The 19,774-nt window shown below is 42.5% G+C and overlaps 1 protein-coding gene across 5 annotated transcripts in view; it reads left to right on the forward strand.

Annotated features, from left to right (window-relative positions):
- Cdk5rap1 (CDK5 regulatory subunit associated protein 1) overlaps window positions 1-19,774 on the forward strand; it is a 59,273-nt gene that overhangs the window by 20,094 nt on the left and 19,405 nt on the right. For 2 of the 5 annotated variants that reach the window (XM_047540578.1, XM_047540573.1), the window contains 6 exons: window positions 259-356; window positions 1,554-1,609; window positions 2,670-2,800; window positions 5,340-5,489; window positions 8,885-9,025; window positions 9,787-9,975. In XM_047540578.1, coding sequence (XP_047396534.1) covers window positions 259-356; window positions 1,554-1,609; window positions 2,670-2,800; window positions 5,340-5,489; window positions 8,885-9,025; window positions 9,787-9,960 — 750 coding nt within the window. In that variant the 3' untranslated portion in view covers window positions 9,961-9,975. Of the gene's footprint in view, window positions 1-258; window positions 357-1,553; window positions 1,610-2,669; window positions 2,801-5,339; window positions 5,490-8,884; window positions 9,026-9,786; window positions 9,976-13,622; window positions 16,841-19,774 lie in introns of those variants that run through there. The other 3 variants (XM_047540574.1, XM_047540576.1, XM_047540575.1) reach the window with 2 other exon arrangements.

Here is a 19,774-nt window from a genome sequence, read left to right on the forward strand (position 1 = left end):
ATAGTTTTATAACTATGCCCCAAAGGCATAGAGGAGATTTATTTAGGAACATAAATATAGATTTAAGGGAGAATGGGAACAGCAGGAGGGAGGGAGGGAGGGAGAGAAGGTGACTTGAGTAAAAGTTAGGGGTTTGGGTAATTTGTGTTTGTTTTAATCAACCTTTAAATTACCCCGGAGGAGAAACGGAGTGGTATTATTTTCTGTAAGGTTCTGTGGTGAGATTTGGATGACTCATTTTGTGTTCTATTTCATCAGGTTCTACAGCTGATTCATGAAAGAGACAACATCTGCAAGCAGATCCACCTGCCTGCCCAAAGTGGAAGCAGTCGTGTACTGGATGCCATGCGGAGGGGGTCAGCCTACCTGGGCAGGGGACACCCTGTGCCTTTCCATGTTTCTGTAATGACCAAACAGTAGTGATACCTATTGCTAGGTGTTGCCAAGAACCTAGTATGATTAATGGCACATAGTAGGTACTCACTAAACGTTCATTGTGTGAGGAGTTCCTGTGGACTTTGGGACTTGATTCTCTTTACTTCCTAAGTGAAGTATGAATTGAATTATTCATTTTGATTTGTTTAGTGTATTTTTTGTTAAGCACCTACCATATGATATACTCTGAGTGATTGTTTTGGTTTTTGTTTTGCGGTGCTGGGGATTGAACCCAGGGTCTTGTGCTTGCAAGGCAAACACTCTATCAACTGAGCTATATATCCCCAGTCCTGTTTTGGTTTTTGTAGTAATGGGGTTGAACCCAGGGCCTTGTCATCCTAGGCAAGTGCTCTGCATCCCCAGACTTGTTAATTTTAAAATAGGGTCTTTCTAAGTTTTAGGCTGACCTCGAACTTGTGATCCTTTTCCTTCAGCTTCTTATGTAGCTGGAATTATAGGTGTGTACCACCTCATCTTACTTACTCTGAGACTTTAATCCTTTAACTTTCAAGAATAATGAAGGCGGGCTGGGGATGTAGCTCGGTTGGTAGAGTGCTTGCCTGTCAAGCACAAGGCCCTGGGTTCAATCCCCAGCACCACAGGGAAAAAAAAAAAAAAAAAAAGAATATTGAAGGCTTTTAGGTCTTGAAATTTAAATGTAGCTTTGTTTACTTACTTTGGGAATGATAAGTATCAGAGATGAGATTGAGGGGTGAATGGAACCCAAGGCTAATTGTATAAACTAGTACCTTGCCTTGTTTTCCACAGTGGCAAAAAGCTTTAGAGATCCTCTTAAATGTTTATAGTGTGTCTTGATTTATTACATAAAAAACCTACTTAAAATAAAAATTCATAGTTTAAGTCAAGTTTGAGCAAAGGGCTCCTTTGAATACTTTAGCCTTCTACTGTACCGTGCTTTGTGAATGAGAAGTGGTTATATGCAGGAATTTATACTGTCACCTTTTTATAGCACTAATTTAAAAAAGGTTGGTAGGCTGGGAATATAGCTCAGTGGTAGAGCATTTGCCTGGCATGTGCAAGGCCTTGGGTTCCATCCTCAGCAATGGAAAACAAAAAGATTGGTTCATCTAGGTCTTTCTCTCTGTTCTTTATTACAGATATTCAAGAGAAGCTTATGTGCAGTTAGTTCACCACATCAGAGAGTCTATCCCAGGTACAATTAAAAAGCTGAGCATGTTCATCTGCTGTAGTGCACAGTCATCTTGGTCAGATACAGGCAACCACCAACCCCTCTGATGGCATTTTATACTTCTCTTGCTCTTCTTCATTTTACCTCCTTCCCTCTGATGCCATTTTATACTTCTCTTGCTCTTAATTTTACCTCCTTCCCTCTTTTTGTGCATCTTTCTGAATTTTTGATTTCTTGGTCTTTCTAGCACTATTCAGAGGTATAGATCAGCTTGTGGTCTCAAGACTAAAGAGATTTTTTTTCTTTGGTGGCATTGGGGCTTGAACCCAGGGCCTTGTGCATGCTAGACGTGCATTGTACCATTGAGCTACCTTCCTAGGCCTAAGAGAGATTCCTATAGTCCTTGTGCTTGTTTCTGAACATGTGGAAAAGACTTTAGCCCTTGTTTTTTGTTTTTTGTTTTTTTTGTTTTTTTTTGGTAGTACTGTTGAGTAAACTCAGGGATTCTCTACCACGGCATTATGTTGCTTAGGGCCTTGATGTATTGCTGAGGCTGGCCTTGAACTTGCAATCCTCCTGCTTCAGTTTCCCAAGTCCCTGGGGTTACAGGTGTGTGCCTCTGCTCACACCGCACTGCTGTTGCTGTTTTAAATGAACATTGTGTTAAACTAAATTTAAAAGAATATGTTTTATCCCTTGAATAGGTATACTTATTATGTGTTTATTTAAAAAAGAAAAACAGCAGAAGAATATTTTTGTATGAAGTGCTGCAGGATTTTCCCTCATAAAAGTAGGACCAATTTGAAAAGTAGACTCCTAGTGTGCCTCTGAATCTAGCATTTGAAATAATACTACCTTTTGTAGTGCTGGCGGGTGCAGACGTAGAAGCCAGCTCTGGCATTGATTGTGGTGGAGAAGCAGGCCCCCCCGTCTTGTTGTAATGATGGTTGTTTACTTTGGTGTGCCTGAGTATCCCTAGAATGCCTCACGCCTACTCTCCCTCTCTGTAATCCATAAACGCCAGTTGCTCCTCTTAAGGTAAGCAGTACCACCCTGGTGCCCTTTATCCGTTACCATGTCACAGGTGTGAGCCTCAGCAGCGATTTCATTACTGGCTTTTGTGGGGAGACAGAGGAAGACCACCTGCAGACGGTGTCTTTGCTTCGGGAAGTTCAGTACAACATGGGTTTCCTGTTTGCCTACAGCATGAGACAGGTGAGCCCTGGGATGGGGAAGAACTGCCAGCATTCCTGACCAGCTCGGCACTGATTATAGACAACTGGGCAGAAAAGAGTGTCGGAAGGCAGTCCTTGCAGAGCCACAGATCTTACTATTCTTTATTTTTCGAGTTGCCTCTTGCCTGCTACTTGACACAATTCGGCAATTCAAGATGAAAAAAGATTACTGTGCCATGTTCCTAGTTATTAAAATATTTTAAATGATGTTTAGGTTGTTTAACATTTTTAATGTGGAGGGAAAGAGACTTATAAGAAGTCTTAGAACGTTTCTCAGTGAGCTTCTTTTCTGGTCTACGGATGTTTATTTGATAGAAGCCTCTTTCCATCTTACCAGCCACCCCCAGCCATTTTGAATTTCTGTTTTTCTAGGCTGAGTTGGCCCACTGATACCTACTTTGGGGTTTCCCCTACAGCATCAACCCCCAGGAAAATAAAACAGATTAGAAAGGAAAGGAAGATTAATGCATTGTTCCTTCAGAGAAAATATAATTCTGGTCTGCAATTTTCTTACTGGTGGGAATGGATTTGCAGGGGTCACTCTCATCCCCCCGGCACCATGAGCCAGCGTGCCTTACGTTTGGACTGGAGGCTGAGGGCGCCTCATGATCACAGAACTCAGGAGAGCTGACTGATGAGTTATTGAACCCATGGCTGTAGCCTCACTGTCACTGAGCTGCCGGCAGCTGAGCTCATGGATTCGTGTTAAATCCCACTGCCTAATGTTCTGTGGGCAGTGTGAGTGGGACAGTGTATAGTCATGTCTTTTGCAGAATTGCCTCAGAGAGAAAGCTTCAGAGGAGCCTTTAGATTCTGTTTTGCTTCTTTTCCGTAAACATCATAAATTCCCCCTGCTCCCGTCCCTGTACCAGGGATTGAACCCAGGAGTGTATAACCACTGAGCCACATCCCAGCCCCATTTTATTTTTTATTTTGAGACAGGGTCTCACTAACTTGTTTAGGGTCTTGCTAAGATGCTGAGGCTGACCTTGAACTCTCAATCCTCCTGCCTCAGCCTCCTGAGCTGCTGGAATTACAGGTGTGTACCTGGCACAAATTGTTACAGAATTTTTATAAGAGAAAGATATCCTGTGGGCTCTGAATATGAGTGTTCATTTTGGGCCCCAATTCCTAGTTAGTGTTAGGGTTGTAGAGACTTGAGTCAAGTAACCTAGTAGATGAGAACAAGTCCTCAAATTGTGCCTTTGCCAATTAATAACTGTGACATTGAGGAAGGTTCTTGGTTTCCTCATCCGTGAAATGAGGGTAACGTCAGCACCAACTTAATAGCGTTGTTTTGAGAATTCAGTAAGAACATGTATTACTTAAGTAGTGCTCTGTACACGGGAAGTGCATGATAAGGGTAAGTTATTACTAACAAGACAGAATGGAGCAAATCCCAAGTATTTTAGGATTCTCCAACCATTCTGTTTTCCTCTTTGGATTTGGTAATTCTTACAAAGGAAGATGGGTTCGAATGTCCACACAGTAGGGTGTAGATTTTTATTCCATAGTTTTGTCTACTCAGTGGTTCTCCAGCTATTTTGAACATGAGCTGAGGAACATTAAGAAGTAAATATATATAAACATTTGCATGCACTGTGGTTTTGGATGTTGAAAGGCTTTTCAAGTATAATTCATTTTGTCGACTAGGTAATATGCTTATGGTATAAAATTCAAAAGGCGCCTTGCAAGCACAAGGCCCTGGGTTCGATCCCCAGCACCCCCCCAAAAAAAAAATTCAAAAGACTAAAATGACATAAAGTGAGAAGTAATTCTTCCTTCTCAGGTTGTCTTCCTTGGAGGCAATGACTCTTAGCAATTTCTCCTAGAACCTTCCAGTGTATTTCATGAATTTATAAACATGTTTATATGTATTGATTCTACACCAAAGATCTACATGTTGATCTATACATATTTCATTTAATAATATATTTTGGAGACTTGTTCATATAGTACACAGAGAGCTATCATTCTTTTATTAAAAAAATTTTTTTTGTAGTTGTAGATAGCATGCCTTTATTTATTTATTATGTGGTGATGAGGATTGAACCCAGTTCTTCACATGAGCTAGGCAAGCTCTGTGCCACTGAGCTACAGCCCGAGCTGTCATTCTTTTACACAGTTGCATAATACTTCATTGTAGATAAATTGTAATTTGCCTATTGATAAAGCATTTAGTCTACTTTGCATCTTGTGTCTTTATAAACAGTGCTGATGAGTAACCTAATACATGAATCATTTAGTATAACCTTTTATGATAAAAAACATCAAGAGTAATTTTGAGTGTATGATTTTTATGTACTAAATTTAGAATTGGACCCTTACAAAAGTGTGATTCCACTTCAGAGTTAACCTTTTGCTCTTGGGATGCTCCCAGATCCAGAGAAATCTCTTGATTCTGTATGTATGTTTTCTGTGCATGTGTCTGTAACTTGCAGGTAGATTGAATATGTTTCCCCCATACCCTACAAGTGGATTCTGTGTCTTTACTGACCTTCATCTTCTCTCTTTTGTAGAAGACGCGGGCTTATCATAGGCTGAAGGATGATGTCCCAGAAGAAGTAAAATTAAGGCGTCTGGAGGAACTTATCACTGTCTTCCGAGAAGAAGCTTCAAAAGCCAATAAGATCTGTGTGGGCTGTACCCAGCTGGTACTGGTAGAAGGGGTGAGGCCATATGTGTATATTTTATTTTTATTTTTGTGGTACTGGGGATTGAAGGCAGGGCCTAGCACATACTAGGCAAGTAGCTTACCACTGAACTACATGCAGTACCTTTTATTTTGAGACAGGGTCTTGATAGTTGCCCCGGCTAACTTGATCCTTCTACCTCAGCCTCCTAGGATTTCAGGCACTTACCACCATACCTGACTTATCATTTTTTAGAACACAGTATATTTCTCCTTTGTTTAGATCTTTTTTGATGATTTTAATTATAAAGTTTTTATAGTTTTCAGTTTAAAAGCCCTGTACATGTTTTGTAACATTTACACTTATTTTCATTTAAAAATCTTTTGGAGCTATTGTAAATGGTATTGTGTTTTCAGTTTTGTTATCCATGTCCATTGCTGTTGTGTAGAAATTGAATTTTTTGTTTATCTTATAGTCTGTTACCTTCCTGAATTCAGTGGTTCTAGGTTTTTTTTTTTTTTTTTCTCCTCTTGGTATATTCTTTGGGATTTTCTACGTATACAAATATGTCATCACATTTTTTTCTTCCTTGATGTTCCAGAGTTCCTTCTTTTATTGTTCCCTTTCTATTTAGAGAACTTTCCTTTAGCCATTCGGGTGCTAAATCCTTAGTTTTCCTTCATCTTGGAGTGTCTTCACTTCTACTTCATTCCTAAAGGATATTTTTGCTGGCTGTTGGATTCTGGGTTGGTAATGCTTTTCTTTTAACTTGCGAAAAATGTGCTACTTCCTTGTTTCTCATGAGAAATCGCAGAATTTTTCCCTTATAAGGAACGACATTTTTTACTCACTGCCTTTAAGAATTTTTTTTTAGTTAGTTTTTTCTTATTGTTTGCTTTGGTGCTGATGATTAAATGATACTCAGTTTTGAGTGACCGGATTTGCACTAGGCTTTGTTCACATAGTCAGTTAACTTGCTTGTGGTTCAGTTAGATCCTTTCAAGGCTGAGTTTTTCTGTTCTGTTTTCTTTTTTAGCTGTGCAGGAAATCAAACCTAGGGCCTCATGAATGGTAGGCAGATATTCTACCACTGAGCTGCACCCCAGGTCCCAAGGCTTATTTTAGAAGCAGTTTTTTTGTTTTAGGGATAATTTGGCTTTACTAAGATACAGCCTTAGTTGGTGTGGTGGTGCAGCCTGTAATTCCAGCTCTCTGGAGGCTGAGGCTGGAGGGTTGAGCGTTCAAGGCTTGCCTGGGCTACACAGAGAGAGATCCCTGTCTCAGAAAACAGATGTACCCTTTCAGGAGTTGGCTACCAATGAAGACTATTTGTTGGTCTATGAAATGATTCCCAGCCCTCTGTCAGCTCTGGGAACAGTTCAGCTGACAGTTTCCAGGTTGCTCTCTTTGCCTCATTTCATGGAGTTGACTCTGTATTTGAGTAGTCAGCAGAAACTCATGAGAATTTCATGCATATTTCTAGAGCTTTTTTCCCCACTTATCTCCATTCTCTCTAGAATTTGCTGCAAAATTTTTAACTACCCAAGGGTGTCTGAACTCTGAAAACTGTCCCCCATCCCCGCATGCTTTCCATACTGGGGATTGAACCCAGGGCCTTGTGTGTGCTGGGCAAGCACTCTGCCACTGAGCTGCATCCCAGCCCTTTTTATTTTACTTTGAGATGGTCTCACTGAGTTGCCTAGGCTGGTCTTGAACTTGCCATCCTCTTACCTTAGCTTCCTGAGTAGCTGGGATTAGAGCCCTGGGACTCTGCACAGCTCCTTCTGTTGGTGGAGAGAGAGCCACCCTGCTCTCCTTGAGTTAGTTCTCCCTGCTTCACATCCTTTGGCCTGGTGTGAGCCTTCTGGTTGAAAGCGGGTGTGATTGGAGGTCTCACTTCATTTGCTTTTCTTCTCTTGCAGCCTTGTGTGATCCGTTATCCGAGAACTGAAAACAATTTTTTCTCATATTTTGTCCAATTTCCTGATTTAAGGCTGGAGGATAAATTTGGTTCCTGTCGTTTATTGATAGATAGATAGATAGATAGATAGATACTGGGGATTGAACCCAGGAGCGCTTAACCACTGAGCCACATCCCCAGCCCTTTTTTTTTATATTTTATTTAGAGGCAGGGTAGAGGCAGGGTCTTGCCTAGTACTTAGGGCCTCGCTAAGTTGCTGAGGCTGGCTTTGAACTTTTGATCCTCCTGCCTCAGCCTTCTGAGCTGCTGGGTTTACAGGCATGTGCCTCCATTCCCCGTGGTTTCTGTCATTTATTGTGGCTGGAAGAGACTTTGGTGTGTTCTGGAAGTTAATCCCATCACAGTGGTTCACTTATCCTGACCCCACGATGTATTAGAGACACTCATTTTGAATTGCCTGTTCAATAATGGCAGGTAATGCAGGCCAAGCAGCCCCAGAACACTCTGATTACTACGAGACTGGGTAATGTGAGTGTTGATTTGCCAAGTGCATCACCTCCAAGTACCTGGGCTTTAGGCTTCTTAGAAGTTAATTCCCTCAGAAAGCAGTTCTGCCAAGACTCATTGAATGATTCATTAAGATACCGACATCGTTGACTCCACTGTTGGTGCAGGCCTGTAATCCCAGCTACTCCAGAGGCGGAGGCAGGAGGATCGCACGTGAAGCCAACCTGAGCAACTTGGCGAGACCCCGTCTCAAAATAAAGATAAAAGGCTGGGGAGATAGCTCAGTTGGTAGAGTGCTTGCCTTGCCTTGCAAGGCCCTGGGTTCAATCCCCAGCACCGCAAAAAAAAAAAAATAAAAATGCCTGGGCTGTAGCTCTGTAGAGTGCCCCTGGGTTCCATCCTCAGTACTGCCAAAACAAACAAGCAAACAAACAAACAAAGCAAAACATCATAGAGTTTCTGTTGGGTGCCATGCGCTGCCCTGGTGTAGCAGCCATGGCACTGGGCCTTCTGTGGTTCTGAGGGTTTGAGACAGAAGGCACAGTCCCAGCCTCCTAGATTCATAGACTCTTTTCTTTTTTTTTTTTTTTTTATATAATTCAAAGGAAATAAATTTTATAAAAGTAAAGTCAAATGATGGAACAAATTAATAATTACAGCTTCCAAAGGAAATAGATCAACAACTTCATAATAGAGCCAACTGCAAAATAAATGCATATATTATTTAAAAAGTTAAGCACAATTTTCTATGCTAGAAGACAGTAAAATCTTGGAAATAACCATCTTGGAATTTAGGTAGAAGTGGAACAGGGTGAGAATTGATGGATCCAATTACATTACAGTTTTTTAGGAATAATGTTCTGTCCTCAGGTCCTTTAAGCCCTGATCAGGGACTACTGCTTTAGACTCTTCTTCCATTCTGCTCTTTTTTTTTTTTTTTTTTTTTAATTTTTAAATTTTATTTGTTCTGATTAGTTGTACATAAACTCTTTTCTTTCTGTAGCCCAGTAAACGCTCTGCCACTGACCTGTGTGGCCGGAATGATGGAAACCTTAAGGTGATCTTTCCTGATGCCGAGTTGGAGGATGCTGCTAACCCTGGGCTCAAGGTCAGAGCCCAGCCTGGGGACTATGTGCTAGTGAAGGTAAGGTATTCTTTGGGGTTTTGGCTTGAAATGAGTGTTAGTTTGTATAATTCGGTGGAATACATTTTTTTCCCTAGAGAAATTTTTTTTTTTGGTGCTGGGGATTGAATCCAGGGCCTTGTGCATGCGAGGCAAGCCCTCTACTAACTGAGCTATATCCCCAGCCCCAAGAAATTTTTTGATAAAATAAAAATCTCTTCTTAATCTATACAATGAAAGGGTACCTTGGACTAAATTTTTGACTGCATATAATTAATGCTGTCTTGTTTTTCTGATCTTTTCTTCTGGTGTGCTCAGAGTATTTGGTAGTATGCAGTTTCCTGTTGCAAGAGGGAAGTGCAGGTGGCTTTGAGTGAGCGGAGAGTGCCCTCTGCAGGAGCTGGCGTGACTTTGCGCTCTCAGATACCTACGCATTCTTAACTCAGGATGGGTCCCTTCCCTGGACTAGCAGACAAAGCTGAATGACTGAGGGATTTCCTCCCCCTCCTTTCCTCCTTTGCCTGGGGATGTTTCTGCTTTCCTCCCTCCTTCCTGTTACTCTTCTCTCACTATTACCCATCTACTACTTTTTTTTGGCTCTCACATCTGCTTTACCCCAGAGCCAGAAGTTGGCAGGATGTGAGTGGATGAGCTGGGCAGGAGCAGAGATGCTTTGCTAACACAGGGGGAGAAAAGGAGCGAGGCGGTTCTGTGTCTGCTGGTGCTGCTCATCGGTGTCCTCTTCCCTGTACTGTGAGTCTTAGCTTCTGTTCTGCTTTCAGATCTTGCTCTTGCTATCTCTCTTGACTGATGGGAGTCACAGCCCATGGCCTGCATCTGAGGGAAGCTCATTTCCCTGGCAGGTAACTTCTGTGGGTTGGCCTGGAAATTTTATTGCTGTTGAAAACTCTTCTGTTCCTATGGGAACTATATCCCTGCTAGTTCTGTCCATCTGACAAAAATTCAGAACACAATCAGTGTGCTGGTTGGGGACTTTATAATCTTCCTGTCTTCTGTCCTTGCCTGGATTATGTTTCTTAAACCTTACCTAGGAACTTCTTAAGTGGAGTGATTCCTACTAGTTAGCAATGTGTTTGATATGGAAATAATCCCTCATAAGCTTCTCCATTTTTTTCCTTTTAAAATTTCTGATGGTTGCTGGATGTGGTGGAGCATGCCTGGAATCCCAGTGGCTCTGGAGGCTGAGGCAGGAGGATTGCAGATCCAAAGCCAGTCTCAGCAGTTTGGCAAGACCCTAAACAACTTAGTGAGACCCTGTCTCAAATTAAAAAAATAAAAAAAGACTGGGGATGTGGCTCAGTGCTTAAGTGCCCTGGGTTCATTCAATCCCTGATACAGAAAAAAAAAAATTTTTTTTTCTGACAGTCTAATTTTCTTGTCTTTTTTTTGAGAGTTTGCTTTGACTTTTAGTTGCTTCACCAAACCTTTCTTTTTGTTGTAACTATGGGTCACTTGAAAAAAAGGGATTAGGATGGTGGGCTGCTTGTAGCATTAGTATGATATTTTTTTGCAAAATGGAAAAGTTTAATTTGACAGAAAGGTAAAATTGAAAACTTTTTTTTTTAAGTACTGGGGCTTGAACCCAGGGCTAGGCAAGTGTTCTCCCACTGAGCTGTACCTCCAACCCTTAATACTTCACGTGACATAAACCCCATAAGTAATATTCACGGGGATGATTGAAATGAAGAAGGAGCTGTAGAATAGGGTTGGTCCTCCGCTACTCATTTCTGCTGTTGACATGTTCTTTCCACCCTAGAACCACTCCCTCATAAATTTCACTGTCTTATTTCCTTTCCAACCTCAGTGTCTGGTTATGTGCTTACTCTGCACCTGCGTCTGAGCAGGTAAACATTGATGGGGAAGAAGCACACAGTCCGATGGGAGAATAGAAAGCTCAAAATACAGTGGCTTAAATAAGGTGGGAATTCTCTCTCCCAGGAATCTGGATATGGAGTGTCGAGGACTGGTGTGAGAGCCACATGGTCACCAGAAGTCCAGACTCTGTGCCTTCACTCCCAAGGCCACCTCATTCAGAATGGCTGCTCAGGCTCTTGCCACCACGTCCATATATCATCCAGGAGGAAGGGAGAGAGAGGAGCAGGGCGTGCCCTGTTCCTTTCAGGATGTTTGCAGAAGTCCCACCTATCACTTCTGCCATAGTAACACACCATGCCCGGCTGCAAAACAGCTAAGTGGGCTCTTCATACTGAATGACCATGCGCCCAACTGAGAACTGAGAATCCAGTTACTGAGGAGGGAGAGGAGAAGAGACATTGGGGAATAGGTAATAGTCATTGCTGCATGAATCGACTGCACTTCCTTCAATTCACGACCATAAAACTCAAATGAACCTAAGCATGGCCCTGAAATCCTGATCCCACTAAATTTTTCTTGTAAATCGACTTCCCCCTTCTCTTTCTTAAATCTCCACTCTCCTACGCAATCCCTTGTTTTTGCTGATCTTTGCCTCATTTTTTAGAGAGAAAATATGTACAATTAGACAAAACCTCATTGCCTCTGTTTTCTGCAGCTGGTCACTTCTCTGCCTGCCGGGGACTGCAGGCAGTGTCTGTCTTCTGCTACCAGTGCTGCCCCTTCTGCCTTGTCCCTTCCCATCCTCTCCGTTCTCTCTTGCATCTTAATGTGGCTAAAATGGAATTAACCTCTCCTACTTTTCAGGCCTTCCCTGTCTTAGGAAGTGGCGCCACTCAGTCGCTCCAGCTCTGAACAGGCACTTCCGGCCCCATTAGCAGTGGGTCTATTTTGGCTCCACCGACAGAACCTGGCCATTTCCTTCTGTCCCTAGGCCACCTCCATCCTCCATTTGTTACCTGGAAGATGTAGCAACCTCCCTGGTCTTTTGCTTCCACATTTTAAAAATGAATTATATTGAAATATATCATAAATGTAGAAAATTGCCCACATTATAAGTGAACTATTTGATGCCTTACTGTGGCACTACCCATGCAGCTCTCACCCAGATAAAAGTGTTTTCAGAACCCCAGAGTCCCCTCTCACGTTCCTCCCAGTCACTCGCCTTCCCTGTACTTTAAATTTAACTGCTTTCCTGGTTTTATGCCGTAGTTTAGTTTGGGCTGGTTTTGATTGTCATCAAAACAAATCACACAGTATGTAGTGTTGGTGTCTGCCTTCTGTCCCTCAAATTACATTCTGTGAATCATCTGTGATTATATTTTTTCATCACCATAATTTTTTTTTTCTTTTTTTTTTTTTTTTTTGCGGTACTGGGGATCGAACTCAGGGCCTTGTGCTTGCGAGGCGAGCACTCTACCAGCTGAGCTGTCTCCCAGCCCCATCACCACAATTTTTGTATGCATTGTACCATTGGTGGCCATTAGGTTGTTTCCAGTTTGGAGCTATTATACATAATATTGCTCTGTATATTTCTGTATGTGTTTTGGTGCACATATATATTCGTTTCTGTTGGATATCTGACTTGGAATTGCTGGATCATAGGGTATATATAATAGAAATAGCCAAAGTGATTGCATCATTTTATGTTCCTGCCAGCAGTGCTTGAGAATTCCAGAAGCTTCTCCTTCTTTGCTTCCATTCTGCCCTCTTCTAGTCTATCTACCCCATAGCAGTTGATGTGATTGTTCTAAGTCAGATCACTGTCTCCTTGGCTTTAGCCTTCAGTGGCTCCTCATTGTAGCCGCCATGACATACAGGGTGGCCAAGGCCTTTTGGGATTGATCCCAACTACCTTCCAACTCATGTCTGCTTTTTATTCTGTATTCTCCAGCCTTGTGGCCTCTGTTTTTTGGCCCTTGACCTGGCTGTGTTCTCAGGGACTTTGCACATGCTGTTCATGCTTGGTACCCTGATCTTTTAATTTTCAGGTTCTCTCACAAATGCCACCTTCTCAGGCCATCCCTGGACATTGTCATTTTGAGGCAGCTTTCCTTTTCCTTGCTTTGATTCCTATTTAATACCTTAACCTGTTTATCTTCGTAGCACTTTGCAGCGTCTGAAATCATCTTTATTTATGTACTCACTATCTGTTTTATCCTGAAAGCTCTGTTGAAGGCGGGGAAGTACCTGTTTTATTATCTCTCTGTCTGCAACCTGTAGGGAAGTTCCTAGTACAGAATAAGTACTCCATAAAGACTTACTGATGTGCCAACTTGTTCTGGTTAGAAATGTGATCATTGGTAATGTTGGGGTCACAGCCTTTCAGCTCTCAATTAGAGAAGGAAGAGAAACTTTCTTATCAAATTGGGCCATAAATATCCTAAGGAAAGATTTAACTAGTTCAGCCAGGATCCCGTCTCACCTGTGGCTACAAGGACAGTCTGTGATGGGCAGCTGCCATGAACCTCATGGTTGGAGCTGGGAGGAGCTGTCTCCCAGAAGAAAGGAAGAAGGACCACGTAGGGCAGACCTGCATTTGGTGTCAGTGCGTTGCCATTCCACCACACAGCCCTCCTCCCAGGGTTTCAGGCCACAGGAACCGTGCAGCCTCTGCCATCCCGTTGCCGCCATCTGGTTCCTTTTGGTGGCCTCTGGAGGAGAGCACTGAGTACCTGTGTGCAGTCGTGGTCACCTTGCCGTCTTCCCCCTGGTTTTCTTTCAGATCACCTCTGCCAGCTCTCAGACACTTAAAGGACATGTCCTCTGCAGGACCACTCTGAAGGACTCCTTGGCATATTGCTGATCTGGTTGGATGACCTCAGCATTGAGTTGGGCCATCCTCCCCTACAGGAGGGACAATATGACTGGTCCCTAACAGAAGTGGTACCGAAGCTTCAGAGACAAGTGCGACTGGTGTCGAGATCGCGTCTGGTGGAAGAGCACATCTCCTTGTGTTGTGTGGACATCGTGTACAGTCATTAAATCTACCTAGAACTTGCGGGTCTGCTTTTACCGCGTATTTGCCTTGGTTGGTGTTTCTGGTGTTAAGTGTTTGTCATTCCAGTTGTGTGTTTTTTGTCCTAGGAGGACCCTAGGAGGGCGAACCAAAGTGGGGGATGGTGGGAAAAACCATTTGCTTAGGGGAAAAAAACTCTCCAGAACTTTCTGAAATTTTTATTTGATGCCTTTGGCTCACCCGCTCATTGCTTCATTTCATGTATTTTGCCTGAGGATTCCCTCACGGGCCTCGTTAACCTGTCAGTTCATTCTTTCAAGTCTGAGAACACTTGGAGTTTTAGAAAATGTCAGTACCCATTAACAGGCTCTGCGTAGTGGTTCTGAGTCCGTTCAGCTTCCTCAGCCATTTTGTTCATCATGAGAAAGCCCAAGATATGGTGTCATGGAGAATGTGGAGTCAGAGAGACTTCTGTTCAAGTCCCTGTGTCATTGTCTGAGAGTCACGTGAACTGAGTAGTTACTTTATGCTTCTGGGCCTAGTTTTTCTCACATGCGATCTGGGGGTAATAATACAAATCTAATCTCATGGAATTGAGTGAGATTGCGCTTGTAAAGCATTTCCCAACGTTGAGTTTTGGGGTGTAGTCCAGTGGTAGAGCATTTGCCTAGCATGCTTGAGGCCCTGGGTTTGGTCCCCATTGCCCGCGCCCCCCCCCCCCAAAAAAAATTTTTTTTTCCTACAGAATAGTGTAAGCTCTTACGAATGGAGGTGATCTTGAAAGTGTTTCTAAACAGACTGTGCATATGAGGATATGCCGAGGTCTACTGTGTTCTGGCTGTGATCTCCCTTAGACCCTTACTGTTGGCTTGCATGACGTCCCGGGGAGCCACAGGTGGGAATCTCTTCTTCAGGGCTGGTTCCTCCTGAGGAAGGTTGGTTTCTATTCTCAGGTTCCATCTTCTACTGAGAACATTTCTTACAGCTCTTTACTCGGTTCTTTATTTAAAAGGCATTTAAAGCAAATTTTGAAATTTTGCTCATTTAAGATTTTAAAACATACATTTGGGAGCTGGGTGCAATGACGTGAGCCTGTAGTCCCAGCGCTTAGAGGCTGAAGTGGGAGATTGAGTCCATTGAATTCCAGACCAGCCTGAACAAGATAGCAAGACCTTGACTGAAACAAGAGCAAAAGCATAAAAGTGAAAAACAGTCCAGATCATAAATAGTTATCTATGGTCAATTTGGTTTACTGCCTCCTTTCTCCTAACCCTCTAACTTCCTTTTACAGAGACCAGCCACTTTTATCATCTTTTAATAAGCTTTTCAGAGAGTCTGTATATATAGTGATTGTGTGTATTATTTGTTTACACAAATATTTGCACACCATACATATTTTCAATTTTTTTTATTGGTGTACTGTAGTTGTACATGATTGCAGGATTCATTCTAAGTATTCATACATGCATACAATATAATAATATAATTTGGCCACTATCATTCCCTACACTTTTGGTAACTTTATTGAGGTTTGTGTAATTGACACACAACCTGATGTGCTCATATTTAAAGGGTACGGTTTGTAAGTTTTGGTGTTTGTATATGTCAATCAGACTGTAACCAAATTAAAATAGTGAATCTGTCTATGATCCCTTATCAGGTTTCTTCCATGTCCAGCTTGGGTGAGGGAAAGGGTCTCTGATGGAGGGATGAGCTGGAGGTAGATTGATCACTAAGAAACTTGTTTAATAGAATAACCACAGGAGATACTTCTGTCTTTTGAATCAGGGTCGTGACAGATTGAGCCATGCTAAGATCTAGCTCTAATGAAATGAGCCCACTTTTCCTTTATTTATAGTCATATAAGTTAAAGGGGGACCAGGAGGAGCTTCTGTGGGGAACAGGAAGGCATGGAGTTAAGGAAGCCATTTGCTGTAGTGGGACGTCCCAGCAGGACCAGCAAATTCTGGGTGGTGAGCCCCTCTGCATGGAAACCACATACTTCAGGTGGTCTGGAACAATCTCTTAATGATCGCCAGTTCCTGGAAGCCAGATTTCCGTGCCTGGCGGCTCACCAGCTTGGCTTTAATTGCTGGTGGTAAGTGGCTGCCCACGACCCCTGGAGTGTTCTGGTGTCTGCAGTCCCGCTCTCCCTGACCTTCCTCTACCAGGCACCACGGAGTTCTGTACAAATTCAGACCTGTTGTGTTTTCATTTTCATTAGCTTTAAAATATTTCATAGTTTTCCTTTTTTTTTTCTTTGACTCAGGGGTTATTTAAAATTAAGTTTTTATTTCCAAATATTTCCAGATATTTTGGGATTTTCCTGAGACCTGTGTGTTGGTGCTTTAAAATTTAAATCCACCATGGTCAAAGCAAACTTTGTATGACTTTAATCCTTTGCGTTTATTCAGACTTATTTAGTGGCTTAGAATATAATGTCTTCCGGTTTAGTATACAGTTAAATCAGGAATATATGTTGTTCTATAAACTGAAATCAAATTCCACACATGTATGATTTTGTAGAGATAACCCAACCACAATGCAGGGCTAAAACACTCAAATTAAAAAAAAAAGTTCTGCAACTGTTGTCAGTTCAGGTTGTTCAAGTCTCTAATATCCCTTCTTATCTGTCAAGTTGTTCTGTTGACTTTGACTATTGAGAAAGGGGTATCGAAATTCTGAAAATAATTGTGCATTTACCTACTTTTTCCTTGTGGTTGCTGTCACATTTTGCTTCATATACTTTGAAACTCTGATACTAGATAAATAGACATTTAGGATTTCTATGTTCCCTTGATTAATCGACACCTTTACCATTATGAAATGACCTTATTTATCTCTGGTAATATTTTTTGCTTTGAAATCTACATTGTCTACATGGTCAGCTACCTCCCCTCACTCCCTCCCTCACCCCCTTCCTCTCTCTGTTCTTTGGTTTTTGGTGCTGGAGATGGAATCCAGGGCCTTGTGCTGACAGGCAATGCTGTCCCCTGAGCTACATACCCAGTCTCTTTCCTCTTTTTATTTTAACTAATTAATGAATCAGTTTGGTACTGGGGATTGAACCCATGGATGCACAGCCTCTGAGCCACATCTCCAGACCCTTCTTTTCATTTTTTATTTTGAGACAGGGTCTCTCCAGGTTGCTTATAGCCTTGCTAAATTGTGAAGACTGACTGCAAATTTGCGATCCTCCTGCCTCAGCCTCCCGAGTTGCTGGGATTACACAGGTGCACCACCACACCCAGCTCTATTCTTTTTATTGAGAAGTAATTCACATACCATTGATTTCACCATTTTGAAGTGTATAAATCAGTATTTCTTTTTTAGTATATTTACAAGGAGTTGCAACCATCACTACTGTCTCATCCCAAAACGTTTTCCTCACTCCAAAAAGAAATCCTGTACCTGTTAGCAGTCATTCTGCATTCGCCTTTCCCACATCCCCTGGCAGATGTATATATGTATATGCGCGCGTCCGCGTGTGTGGTGTGTCTGTTCTGAACATTTTATATATTTAAATCATACAAAATGTGACCTTTGGCTTTGACTTTTTCCACTTAGCATGTTTTCAACTTTCATTCACATTGTATTTAACAGCACTTTTTATGACTTAGCTAGTACTCCATTGCATGCATATACTACATTTGTTTTTCTGTTCATCCACAAATGAACATTTGAGTTGTTTGTCCCTTTTGACTGTTGTGAATGGTGCTGCTTTAAACAATATAGACAGAGTTCGAGCACCTGTTTTCAGTTCTTTGAGATATATACCTAGGAATGGAATTGCTGAGCCATATGTTAATTCTGTTTAACTTTTTGAGGAATAGCTGACCTATTTTCTATAGTTGCTGAACCATTTTTACACTGCAGCCTGCAGTGATTAAGTGCTTTGATTTTTTCCATATTCTCACCAATGATTAAAACGCACGCCTGTAATCCCAGTGGCTTGGGAGGCTGAAGCAGGAGGATCATGAGTTCAAAGCCAACCTCAGCAATTTAGCAAGACTCTAAGCAACTCAGCAAGACCCTGTCTCTAAATAAAATACAAAAAAGGGCTGGGGATAAAGTCAGAGGATAAACACCCTGGGTTCAATTCCTGGTACCAAAAAAACAATATTTTTAAGTAGGGAAAATATATGTCTTTTTTAATGGGTCATAGGTGGCAAGAGCAGAAGCAGGGAATGACTTGGACTAGGTTGGTGGAGGAGAGAAGTGCACAGATGAGACCTGCTCTTAAGGCAAAATCAACAGGACTTGGTGTATTGGTGAGAGAAGAATCAGGAATGGCTCCTGGGTGTGGCTAGAACAGCTGGGTGGATTGTACTGTTTGCCATAGTGGGATTTATTGTGGAGGGACTGACCCAAGGGGAAATCAGGGCCTTAGGTCTGGTCAGAGTGCTGATGATAATAGTGTAATTTGGCCTTAGGTGCTGTCCCTTGCTATGAGGCAAGGCCAATTTTTGGTCCCACTTCCCCTGTCCGAGCGTTGTGTCCACAATCTGAGCTCTTCTGGTTCTAAAGCAGACATGTTACGCAGACACTGTGCACAGGGCAGAGGGTCTCTGCCTGGCATAGAGTGGTGGTTGTATTCCTAGCAACCCTCTTTCTGGGTTCTCTGCATTTATCACTCTGCATTTGTTAGCTTGGCTTTCTACTCAAGGTCACTTGGCCAGCTGTAGCCCCTGACCTGGGGCTTAGAGCCCTTGCTCCTGGTTCATAATGTTGCCAGACTCTTACCTGCCCTGTTCCACCCCATTTTGCATTTGGACTGTGCCTGTTGGTATTTATTTAACATGGAGCAATTGAATGATTTTCATGTTGGGCCAGCAGACAAAACAAAGCTTTTAGAGTTGGGGAGTGTTTTAGTCAGCTTTCCATCACTATAACAAGCACCTGAGATAATCAACTTGTAAAGAGAAAAGGTTTATTTTGACCTATGGTTTTAGAGGTTCCAGTGTATAATTGGCTCTGTTGCTTCTGGGCCAGTAGCGAGGCAGCACATCATGGCTGGAAGTGTATGGGAGAGCAAAACTACTCATCTAGAGGCCAGTTATCAAAAAGAGAGCAACCAGGGTCCCTCTTCAAGGAAGCAGCGGCCTAAGACCTCCCACCAGGCCCTGCCTCCTAGGAATGCCAAGCTGGGATTCAACACGTGGGCCTCTGGGGATATCCAGATCCACACTATTACAGGAAAGGGGCAGAAACTCAGGAAGAGAAGTCACCCATTGTCATGATTGTCCCCAGTGCACTAGGAATGGTGGATTTTCTTGTCATTCATATTTTTAATTTTTCTTTGACTAGTCATAACATATGAAGAGATTCCTGAATATAGGAAGTGAGAACAATTGAGTCATATTTTTGCATGAACACAGTTGTTTATTAAAGACCTGATTATTACAGTGCTAAGAATCCTTGAGTTTTCGCCCTTCTTGATACAATTCCATAGGATACTGGGTATTTAAGACTAACTCTACAGGATCCCTCAATCATAAGGACATCCTTGGCTCAATATTTCAGGTGTGCTGGGTTCAGCTTGCTGCCTGAAGATCGTTCTGTGGAGAGATTAAAAGACCACCAGTTACGCGTGGGCTGGGGATGTAGCTCAGTGGTAGAGCATTGCCTAGCCTGAGGGAGGTCTGGGTTCAAACCCCAGTACTGCAAACCGAACAAGACAACCAGTGATGTGTAAACCTAAACACACAGACCGACTCAGTCTCAGCTCCCATGCTCTGGTCCTGGCCGGGCGCTTGCTGCAGGGAAGGGGAGGCGAATGAGCCCCCTGGGTGATTGTTACTTGAACTATAAGAAAAAGAAATAGAGGACGAAGCTCCTGGTAGGTGGGGGCTTCCACGTAGCTCCAGAATAGAGCCCATCCAGAGAGGGTAGTCGAGAGACTGGTTCTGGTGTCATTG

This window comes from Sciurus carolinensis, chromosome 2 (genome assembly GCF_902686445.1).
Source record: "Sciurus carolinensis chromosome 2, mSciCar1.2, whole genome shotgun sequence".
Classification (NCBI taxonomy): domain Eukaryota; kingdom Metazoa; phylum Chordata; class Mammalia; order Rodentia; family Sciuridae; genus Sciurus; species Sciurus carolinensis.